At 46.3% G+C, this 12197-nt stretch overlaps 1 protein-coding gene across 1 annotated transcript in view; it reads left to right on the forward strand.

The window, feature by feature from the left end:
- Positions 1 to 11020, forward strand: part of LOC144824186 (putative methyltransferase DDB_G0268948) — an 876195-nt gene extending 865175 nt beyond the window's left edge. The window contains exon 8 of the mRNA XM_078683342.1: positions 10401 to 11020. Coding sequence (XP_078539468.1) covers positions 10401 to 10524 — 124 coding nt within the window. The 3' untranslated portion in view covers positions 10525 to 11020. The remainder of the gene's footprint in view (positions 1 to 10400) is intronic.
- Positions 11021 to 12197: the final 1177 nt, after the last annotated feature.

Raw genomic sequence — 12197 nt, forward strand, 5'->3', positions numbered from 1 at the left:
GTTATAAAACCCTCTTTACACCGGCACTGGGGGGAACGCATGGGAGACCTAAGGGTGGTCTGAGCATGCACCTTTCTAACCAGCTTAAGTATGAGAGAGTACAATTACTATCAAAAAGTAGCTTCTACCAGCTGGTAAAGATTGATGTTAAAAAGGTGGTTAGTTTTATTATAATACATTTTTATAATAACATCCCGAATAGCGATATTGTTATCACTATAAAAACGTTGAGGGATGATCTAAAACATGAAATAGATGCCACTAAGAAAGAAGTAATAATCGTTTGGGGGGGATTTTAACTGTACTCTCTGTAAAAGGGGTCAACAAGGTATTTGTGGCCTTATGTTAGAACAAGACATTAGCCTTACCCATTTTGAACATTCCATGTGTGGGGACCTTTTAAATGAAATATTGTTTACTTATGATTTGGGATATGCAAATGAAATTGCCCAAATATCATCCCCTTTTTTCCCGACATTTATTGGTAGGGGAGCACTGTCTGGTATTTATTTCATTATATCTGTGAATAGATATGGTCGCCAGATTATAAGATCTAAGACCCTTGATTTGCCGTTGAGCGACCATCGGCCGCTAACATTAGAGATCGAAAATCCATTTCAGGAGTTAGATGGTGAAGGGTCCTCTCGCCAGACAGCCCCTGATTTGATACTTGGGAGGCAAAACGGTTACACAATTAAATGGAGTAAGTTGGCCCCAGAAAAATGTATACAGAAATTGGTGAAGGAATGTCTAGAAAGTTTTATGATCTGTCTGGATGAGCACACAGACAGTGACTGTATTATTGAACATTTTAACCACATAGCATCTACTATCAGGGATAGTTTGTGGGTTGAGTTTAAGAATCGGGGTAAAGGTAATAGGAGATGGTTTGATACTTCATGCACTAAGGCACTCTCCGACCTCAAAAATGCACTACATGGGATTCCTCGAGACCTGTTATTGGTGAGAGGTTTAAGGAAAACATTTAATGAGGCACTGAAAAACAGGAAAAATGCTATAAAAAGGGAGGCCTGGGATGCCCTTTGTGAAGCGTCGCTATCTAATGATTCATCTGCGTTTTGGAAGGCAGTAAATGCCCCCTTCCTTTATGACAATACCAAACCACGCATAGAAATAGCGATTGCTGAGGACGAATGGGTTGACCATTTCTCCAAACTTTATAGCTGCCCATATGGAATACCCCAATTATTGCCTGATATATCTAGGGAAAAAAGGGCACTGGATTTGAAATTGATCATAACCCTGGAAGAAGTCATGGAGAGTCTGAAATTAACTAATGGCGGAAAAGCCGCAGGCCCAGATGGGATCCCAGCGGACCTGTTCAAAGATAATAGTGAGATTTGGGGGTCAATGTTGGTACAATTTTTTAATGCTGCTCTTGCGAGGGGTCTAAATCCCTCTTGGTTTACCTCTGTAATTGTGCCAATATTTAAAAAGGGAGATAGGCAAAATTGTGCATGTTATCGACCCATTACCCTTTTAGATTCGTCCATAAAGATCCTTGGTAGAATTAATTATTTTAGCGAGACTTCAGAACTGGGCAGAAGAAAATGGGATAATAAGTGACCTGCAATACGGCTTTCAGAAGGGTATAGGAACAGTAGAACAAGGGTTAAATGTATTTATTTTGCACCAAAAATATACTAGAGCACGGGGGAACATTTATATTTTACGTTTGTCGATCTCACATCGGCATTTGACTGTGTGTCCCATAGTAAACTTTGGGCATTACTAGAAAGGTTAGGGGTGGAAGAAACTATTATCTGCTTTCTAAGGGACTTATACTCGGGGGCCACAGCATCTGTCCGCTATGGGAAGGGTGGAGAATGTTCTAGATCCTTTGGGATAGGTCGTGGGGTGCGACAAGGGTACGTTCTGGCCCCTTTTCTATTCCTGATTTATATAAATGGCCTTGAGCAGCATCTGCTGCAGGAGTGCAGGGATATGCCTATGGTTGGTAAGAGATCTATCCCTGCACTCCTGTATGCGGATGATGCTGTATTAATGGCACGGACGCCCCTGGCCCTACAGAACCTGACAACATCCTTTGATAATTTTATGTCAAACCTGGATCTAAAAATTATTTGTACAAAAACATTCTCCATGAACTGCGGTGCAGGTGGTAAGCAACGAAGAAAAAAGATTTATATAAATAATATCCCCTTGGATTCTACCCCCAACTTCCCTTATTTAGGTATCCTGTTCCATGAGACTGGCACATGGGCAAGTGCGGTAAAAGTGAGAACACTTTTGTTCTTAAAAACAAGAATGGCTTTAAAAAAATGTATTTAAAAAATGGGGAAAAAAACGATCAGGGAAATCTTAACTATTTATAATGCTACTTGTATATCAGTTGTACTTTATGGATCAAGTCTCTGGGGATATGCCAGCATAAAAACAATCCAATTGGCCGAAAATATGTTTTTGAGACACATTTTAACTCTTCCTGATAGTGTCGCGAGTTTCGCGACTTATATTTGTCATGCAGAACTCGGCCAGCCGTATATTACAGACACAATTAGAGTCCAGCCCATCCTTTTGTGGCACAGGGTATGGACAACAAATGAGTGTCTCTTGAATTGTGCTATTCTTTGGGATGTTTTAAAGCTAGAAAAAGTGAGTAGGATCAAGTGGCTTGATTATGTTAAATATTTCCTTGTTGAAATTGATTGCCAACAATATTATGACGATCCACTCAAAATGGTTAATATACCCAGAAAAGTATTGAAAAAACTCTGTATGGAACATCTTCGAGAGAAAAGAGCAAAGGAAGAAGTAAAGAAAAAGACGGTCTCTTTACACCAACTGATATTATTCAGGGACAAACTGCAGCCATACCTAACCTTATATATGACTAATTATGAGAGGTTTGTCCTGACGCGTTTTAGATTAAATATTGTTTTTAGACTTTTGACTTTCCCTGAAATTAATTCTTGGTCCCAAGATTTAACCATGTGCCCATGTGATGATTCCTTAGCCCAGTCTGATATAAATGTATTATTTTTCTGTAAATTTTATACATTGCCTCGCAGGAAATTTATTATCCCAATTCTTAAGGAAATTAATTTAAATCGATGTCGCTCAGCGTTTTTAGAATTATAGAGATTAGATACAGTTTTAACCGTTGCATCGGTCTCAGAATTGTTAAAACAAGTATTTAAATTGCGGAAATTAATCTGCATGGATGAATTTTAAATGTCTTTTTGTGTGGAAAACTGATTTATATATGGAATTATGTGTAATATTTCTTTGTAAATGAAATGTACGGAGGAATTTTAACTATCTTTTTGAGTGGAAAACTGTTTTATATAGGGCATTATGTGTAAAACTTCTTTGTAAATGAAATTTCATGTTGTATGCTTTTATGGTTATTGTCAATTAACCGAATAAAGTACTTGAACTTGAACTTGAACTAATGGGCAGATGACAATGGAAAAACAAAGATTGGCAATCGAAGAGAAAAAGATCCAATTGGAACATGAGATGAAATTGAGGGAGTTGGAGCTGAAAGCCAAAAGTATGGAAAATACTCCCTCTGTTGGCAGCGCATCGCCAGTGCAGGTAGAGTCAAGGGTGTACATGCCAAAAGATGTGGTGAAGGAGTATTTTAAAAATGACCATGTCCTCCCACCGGGTCCCTGAGAGAAATTGGGGAGCGGGGTTGTGGGGACGGTTCCTTAGCGAGGGGCGGGACACACTGCTAGATTTGCCCTCTGAAGTTTATAACTCCTATCCCCACATGAAGAAAGCTTTGATGACTAGGTATGGGTTAAATCCTGAATTATATAGATAGAGGTTCAGGGGGTGTACAAGGATTCCTGGGGTACCTATGTTGAGTGTGTAACATTTTTCTGCAGAGCACTGGATGGTTGGGTGAAGGGTAGCAAAGTGAATGATTTTCAAGGACTTCTTGATTTAATGGCATGGGACCACTTGTCTAGTAATTGTTTTCCTGAGCTACGCCAGCACCTGATTGATAGCAAGCTGACTAACCCTAGGAAGCTTGCTGAGGAGGTAGACCGCTGGCTCAGCACCAGGGTCCACAAGGGTCAAGTGGGGGATTCCGCCAGGGGTGGGCAGGGTCCCCAGCAGAAGTGTGGGAGGGACAAGGGTAAACAGAGGGAGTTTCAGAAGAGGCCCCCAAGTAGTCCCCAAGGGAACCAAGGGAAAGGTTCTCAGCCTCCCCCACCCCAGAAACCGACAGGTACCCCTGTTCAAAGAGGGCCCATAAAATGTTACAAGTGTGGTGAACTGGATCATTTTGCCAATGATCTTAAGTGTCGCCTGTTTTGTAAACCAGCACCCACTGGTGCTCCGCCCTGGCAGACGGCTAGTGTAGCCTTTGAGGAGGAGGTAGAAGTCCAAGGTGGGTGGGACCCCGTTCAGATGACCTTGGTCTCTTTAAGAGACAGTGCGATGGTCGATGAGAACTACCTGCCCACAAACACTAAGAAATATGGGCAGGTGGTGACCATCAATGGAAAGAAGGTGGAGGCTCTTAGAGACACAGGAGCCAGTGTGACTGCAGTCCGGCAGCACCTGGTGTCTCAAGAGCAGATTGTACCTCATGCATACTGCCGGGTTGTCAATGCTGACAACTCTGAGAGTCAGTGTCCAATGGCTCAGGTTCCCTTTGAGTGGGGGTGCTCTCTGGTACTCTGCAGGTTGCTGTGAGAACTTCCATGCCTGTAGACTGTTTGCTAGGGAATGACTTGGAAAGCTCCCCTTGGGAAAAGGTGGAGAAGACAACTCACCTGAAGATGGTGGGTTTACCTGACTGTGCGTGCGTGACCACCAGGTCAATGGCAGCCAGTAGGGGTGCTCAAGAGGTCCTGGAGCCTGAGGGAGAGGCCTCAGGAAGAAGGCGTGGGATGCGCGGGAAACCGGCCCCTGAAGTTCCCACGGCCCAGGAGGAAGCAGACCTTGAAGGGGATGCCCTGGAGCCTACCGGGGAACAGATAGCTGAACTGGGGGACCTGCCTGAGCTGACCCATTGGCAGCAGGAAGGAGGCCCCTCCAGGGAGGAATTCTGCAGGGAGCAGAAAGAATGCCCTTCTCTCGTGGGTGTGCGGCAGCAGGCTGCAGACCAGGCCAAGGGTGATCAGTCCGGTACATATTTCATTTACTGGGAGAATGACCTCCTGTATTCAGAGCCTAAGTTTGCTGAGCCTGGGTCAGCCCGTGCTCTGGTGGTACCCCAGAAGTTCAGAGCCTTCCTACTGGGGCTGGCTCACGATGTGCCATTAGCAGGGCATTTGGGGCAGGACAAGACCTATGAAAGGCTTGTCACCCACTTCTATTGGCTTCAAATGCACAGGAACTCAGATCCTCACTGTAGGACCTGCCAGACTTGCCAGGCAAGTGGTAAGAGTGGGAGAAAGCAAAAGGCTCCTCTCCAGCCTTTCCCTGTAGTCAGTACCCCATTCCAGCGAGTGCGAATTGACATTGTGGGGCCACTGGACCCTAGGACAGCCAGGTTTATCCTGGTCCTGGTGGATCATGCCACCCGGTACCCTGAAGCCATCCCTCTGAGGACAGTGACGGCCCCTGTGGTTGGACGGGCACTGATGGGAATTTTCTCCAGAGTGGGATTCCCTCTAGAGGTGGTGTCTGACAGGGGCACCAATTTCATATAGAAATATATGAAATCCCTTTGGCAAGAGTGTGGTGTAACCTACAAATTCACCACACCTTAACACCCCCAAGGCAATGGGTTGGTTAAGAGATTCAACCGAACCCTAAAAGGCATGATTATGGGTCTTGAGGAACCCATGAGGCTTAAGTGGGACGTCCTCTTACCATGCCTTCTCTTGGCATACCGTGAGGTGCCACATAAGTCCCTGGGGTTGAGTCCCTTTGAGCTCCTGTATGGCCACCCAGTGAGAGGACCTCTAAGTCTGGTGAAAGAAGGCTGGGAGCAATCTCCCAGGAAACCTCCCCAGAATGTATATAGCTACATGCTGGCCTTTAGGAGCCAGACTAGGTGTTTCAGGAAACTTGCTGAGGCAAACCTGGAAGCCAGCCAGGAGGAAATGAAGCGGTGGTATGACCAGAATGCCACTCTGGTTGAGCTTCAGCCTGGTCAGAAGGTGTGGGTCTTGGCCCCAGTGGAGCCTTGTTTACTTCAGGATAAGTGGACAGACCGCTTTGAGGTTGTGGAGTGCCAGAGTCCTGTCACCTACTTGGTGGACTTGCAGTCTCCCAGGAACCCCTTGAGGGTCTTACATGTCAACCGCCTTAAGCCCCACTTGGAGAGGTCCGAAGTGGGCATGCTCTTGGCAACAGATGATGGAATGGAGGAGGAGACAGAGCCTCTTCCTGACCTCCTGGTAGCCACAGAGAAAGATGGGTCAGTGGATGGAGTTAACTTCTCACCTGCCCTGATCCCTGAACAACAGAATGACTGCCGCCAGTTGCTGGGACAGTTCTCTGACCTGTTTTCCCTGTTCCCTAGTAACACTGATTGGTGCATCCAAGATGTGGATACAGCGGATAGTTCACCTGTGACGCACAAGGCTTACAGGGTCAGAGCCTGCATCAAAGAGGAGGTCTCAAAGATGCTTGCTCTTGAGGTGATTGAGTCCTCCAGCAGCCCTTGGGCCAGCCCAGTGGTCTTGGTCCCGAAGGCTGCAGCGCCGGGTGCCACACCCGAACTCCGGTTCTGTGTGGACTACAGAGGACTCAATTCAGTCACCAAGACTGACGCGCACTCCATCCCCACAGCTGATGAGCTCATTGATCGGTTAGGGGCTGCACGGTACCTCAGCAAGTTTGATTTAACGTCTGGGTACCGGCAGATCGCCTTGACTGATGGGGCCAAGGAGAGGTCAGCATTCTCCACACCAGATGGGCATTTCCAGTTCCGGGTTATGCCATTTGGGATGAAGAATGCCCCTGCCACCTTCCAGAGGTTGGTCAACCAGGTGTTGGTTGGGCTGGAGGAATTCAGTGCTGCCTACCTGGATGACATAGCAGTGTGTAGTGTCACATGGGAAGAACATCTGCACCACCTCTGGGAAGTGTTGATGGCACTGCGCAAGGCAGGCCTCACGATCAAGGCGAGTAATTGCCAGATCGGGCAGGGTTCCGTGGTGTACTTGGGACACCTAGTGGGGAGCGGCCAGGTGGCGCCTCTCCAACCCAATATTGAAACCATCCTGGCTTGGGAGCCCCCAAAGACCCAGACAGAGGTGATGGCCTTTCTAGGACTCACTGGGTACTACAGGAGGTTTTTTAAGGGGTATGGCAACATTGTTGTACCCTTGACAGAGCTGACTTCTAAGAAGCAGCCCCGGAAAGCGATCTGGACTGACACCTTTCAGAAAGCTTTTGACACCCTGAAGACTGCCATGTGCACGGCGCCCGTGCTCCTGGCTCCTGACTTCTCCAAAGAATTCCTAGTGCAAACAGACGCTTCAGAGCATGGTGTAGGGGCTGTTCTCTCACAGATGACTGAGGAGGGCTGGGACCAACCTGTAGCCTTCATCATTAGGAGGTTATTTCCACGGGAACAGAGGTGGAGTGCAATTGAGAGAGAAGCATTTGCTGTGGTCTGGGCACTGAAGAAGCTAAGACCTTACTTGTTTGGGTCTCACTTCCGGGTTCAGACAGACCACAGGCCCCTCAGATGGTTGATGCAAATGAGGGGTGAGAACCCAAAGCTGTTGAGGTGGTCCATTTCCCTACAGGGTATAGACTTCACGGTGGAACATCGCCCTGGCACAAATCACACCAATGCTGACGGTCTGTCCAGATTTTTCCGCCTTAGTGATGACGAACTCCCTTGGGTAGGGTAGTACTCCCCACATTTCAGCTGGAGGGGACACGTGTTAGACCTGGCACCTTGGCGTGAGTCTCCCTTCCACTTTTTGCTGATGTGCCTCATGTGTTTTGCTGGTGTTAGCTGCTCAGGGCACTGTGCCACTGCCAATCAGTGCCACAGTGCAAGCGCTCCCTATGAAAAGTGTATACATTATTTGTTTTCCATGATTGGCTTATTTGGTTTACTCTCAGTCCCCAGTAAAGTGCACCAGGAGTGCCAGGGCTTGCAAATACAAATGCTGCTGGTGGGCATGCAGCACTGGTTGTGCCACCCACAGAAGCGGCCTAGTAAAAGGTGTCTAAGGTCTGCCATTGCAGAAAGTCTGGTACTGTCATGCTGGCTGGGCAAGTGCACCCACTTGCCAGCCCCTAAACCATCCCTTTACTTCATGTGAGTCACCCCTATGGTAGGCCCAAGGGCAGGGTGCATTGTAAGGTAGGACAAGCCCTGATGTGTGTGGCATGTCCTAATAGTAAATTACAGCCATTTTCATTTTTCACTATTGTAAGGCTACCTGCTCTCCATAGGACAGAATGGGCTGCTGGAATTATTACACTCTATAATACTAACAGACTCAGAGAGCATGGTAGAAAGTCAAGTTTAGTATGCCTGAACTCAGAATAATACAATGCATCTTTTAGTAAAGTTTATTTTAATATCCTGTGTTTGCAAATACTACTTTTAGAAAGTTAGTATTTGCTTGCCTAACCATTTCAGCCCGCCTCTGCTAGGATGTGTATCTCCTGTCTGGTTTCTGTGAGTGACAGGGCTGAGGCTGACAGGTGGTGAATAGAGGGATTACACCAGGATGGGTGGGGGGAGTGCCCCTTGACTCTGAATAGGGCTGTGTCCTGCCACCTCAATGGCGGCTCCGCCCCCTGGGGAGCGTCTGATGTCCCTGCCCTGCTCACTGAAAGAAAAGCCAGAGCTGCCCAAAACAAAGTGCTCAGTGCCTGGACTGGATTAGGCAAAGGCCCCCCTGGCCTGCAAGAACAAAGGATTTGTGGTATAAATGTAGGAGCCCTGCTCCTAAGAAATCAGATCCTGCTTTGAACCAAGAAGAACCCTCTGCCTGAGGAGAAGAAACCGGGAAAGCTGAAGGAGGAAGACTGTCCCTCTCCTGGGGACTGGCCTTCAGTGGTTGCCTTGTTGCCAAAGGAGAAGAAACTCTTTCCAAAAGACTTGCTACTTTTCTACAAAAAGACTTGTGCTTCAGAGAAATGATCTCCAAGGGCTTGGAAGCGAGCTTGCCCCCTGAACTGAGTCCCAGGAAAATTGGGCTCATCCTGCCTTCGCTGTCTGCTGCTGGTCTACTGTGTTCCCTCCTCGCCGGAGCCGTGACCTTTAATGTGCCTCGCCCCCTCCTTGGGCTGTGACGTTTGGTGCCTGGCCGCCCCTGCCTTGTGAGAGCCCCGCTCGAGTTCGAGCTGCTCTCCCTATGCCTCGCTGGGCCGCCCGCACTCCGTTCACCTCGCCCACTTGGAGCGCGCTGTGCGCATCTCACCCCTCCCGCCGGAATTCAATCCAAGTGCTGCCTCGAACCCCGGATGGTGTGTACGTTCGAGACGTACCCAGCCGCCCCGCTCCGCACCCTTGAGACCCGCTGGTCCGCGCCACACGCTGTAAGCCTCTCTGTATGCTGCGTACTGAGAGCCCTGTGCCGCGCCTGCCCGCATTTGAATCACAGCACCCCAGCAGACCCGAAGGAACGGTTCGTACACCGTACATCTAAAGATCAGCGCACCGACCATCCGCCTCGCATCCCGGAGTTCCGCCCCTACGCCTGTGCGAACCGGACTCCAACAGGGAAGCCGCCGATACGTCCGGACCTGCCTTCACCTGCCCACGCATCCCACAGGGCACCAGTTATGAACCGCAAGGTACTGTACGACTCGTATTGAGTCCATGTGAGCATCGGACCGCGGGGTCGCAACGTTGTGGCATTGCCTGTGTTTAAAGACTCCGTTCCAAATGCCGCACAAGTCGCACAGGGTGCACGAAGCACACCAAACTCAAGAGCTAAGCTTGTTTTAAAGAACTCCTTTTACAAAAGTAATGGGGCCTTATTTTAAAATCGTTATTGTGGTCTTGTATTTTAAGCCTGCCTAAGAAGTATATATTTACATAAAGTACACCTATTTTTATATAACTACGCCTGGTGTCCATTTGTGGTATTGCTATATTACTGTGTGTGGTCATAAATGCTTAACTAACTAAACGCCCTGAAGATTAGCCTGGTCTGCTCGATCCACACTACCTAGAGGGTGAGCAGTGGTTATTTTTAGGAGTAAGTCCCTTGCCCTGACTAGAGGAGAGGGTTCCTGTTTGTCACAAGTGCATACCTGTGCCAACCAGAGACCCCCAAATCTAACACCAATGATTCCCAAGTATTTGGAATGTGTGTATGCCTGTGCATTGTTACTTGTGGGGGCACAGGTTCACTCTCATTGCTGGGGACAATGCGGAAAAAGTCCAGCAAAGCTCAAGCGATTATAAAAGCTATTCTGAACCAAGCAATACATTATTGCTTCCTTACTCTTTCTCTTTTATGTTGCAGCCTTCTCAAAAATACGGGAGAATCCTCTACAGACACTGAGTTAGAGATCTGCAACAGCTATACCTGCATTCTGGCCTGTCCCTCACCCAAAAGAAATAAAGGGCCTGGTGACGAAACACTTTGAAAATCCCACGCTTTATGAATTGGAAATGGATGCGTTGTGAATATGTTACTGTTTTGCATCTCTGTACTGGTATATTGTGGCATCCTGAAGCTCTCCTCTTGTTGCCAGGTGCTTAGGAATGTTGTTGTGGAGAATGTTATCTTTAGAATTTTATATGGGTCAGTTGAAGCCTAGACTTGTTGCTGTTGATACCTGTTTAATGGATGGGATCCTTTATGGAATAAACTATTTCTTATCTTCAAACTGAGTCAACCCTCATTCTTACATTTGGCGACAGGAGATGGGATAAAAGGATCTCAACAATATTTTCTTTGTGTTCAAAAGAGAAAAAAAATGTCTTTCTACTTTCTTCAGGAAAGGAGGTACTGTACTATTTTGAGTCTAATTTCTAAGAGAGAAATTTTCCTTAATCTCAACATTTGGAATTGGAATTCTTCATGTTTAAATTTCATTTTGACCTGTGGATGAGGTGGATCTATGAACCTAGCCTTAACATTAAAATATACGCTTTGTTATCTCGAAAAGTTTGGAATTACGTTAACTTTGCCGGAAATGCTTTAATTTCTAATTCTCCATAGGCAGAGTTACTACGTTTCCTTTCGAGCCGTTTCTTTGAGGCATTTTTAGATTTCCGATCGCAACGCATACTTTGAAGTCTCTGCTTACTTTTAAAGTTGCCTTGTGTGTACTCGAGCTGGATTCCTGGGAGCCTGCATTCTTTCTGAGTGCTCGGAATCTTGAAGACGAGATCCATGGCAGCCGAGGTCATCCCGTCTTCCTACGTCTACGTTGACGCTTGACGCGTGATGTCATCGCGTCTCTCGACGTCTGCGTGAGTTCCATTTTGAAACCCCTGGCAACGTGGAACAACAAATCCTCGGCAACGTGGCACATCTTTAAAATGCCTTCGACTTATGAATTAATTGAGCGTTCATGCTTAATTTTACCGTTGGTGTTTTCTTAGCATTAAAGTTCAGTTTGCCGTGTATTGCATCAGTGATACAAACACTATTGTTTCCTGTAATCTGCGTTTTACAACAATGGCATGCACACTATTGGTGAATGATTGGTCTTTTACAGTGCCACACACATTTGTGGAGAACATTTGCAATACTACAGTGGAACGCACACTATATATTTTTGTACTGCATGTTACAGTAAGTTTCACATTCTTCTGTACTCAAAAGGTTTACTATTTTAATATCAGTAGTTTAAAATCTGTTATTATTTTTCTAACTCACTTCTGACTCACAACTGTTTTGTTCCGAAAATCAATTTTAGGTTTGCTGGTGGCATTTAACAAAACATGCAAAACGTAACTGCACCTCCATTCTTTTTATCCTCGCCTAGGGATCCACCTATTAAATGGCAAAAATGGAGGAAAGTGTTCGAAAGATACGCAAGGGTATGAGTGCAGAGAGGAAAACTGATTTATTACTACACTGCTTAGGGTCAGAAGGTCAGCAAGTCTTTGACCATCTTCCTGACCTTGAAGATCGTGATTTGAATGAATATGAAATGTTTATAGGCAAATTGGATAAACATTATCTGCCCAAGGTTAGTACCATCTTAGAGAGGTACCATTTTAGTCATAGAACACAATTGGAAGAAGAAAGTATTGATAACTATGAAACTTCTCTCAGGAAGTTAGCTTCTTCTTGTAAATTTGATGC

Source organism: Lissotriton helveticus, chromosome 3_1, assembly GCF_964261635.1.
Source record: "Lissotriton helveticus chromosome 3_1, aLisHel1.1, whole genome shotgun sequence".
Classification (NCBI taxonomy): Eukaryota; Metazoa; Chordata; class Amphibia; order Caudata; family Salamandridae; genus Lissotriton; species Lissotriton helveticus.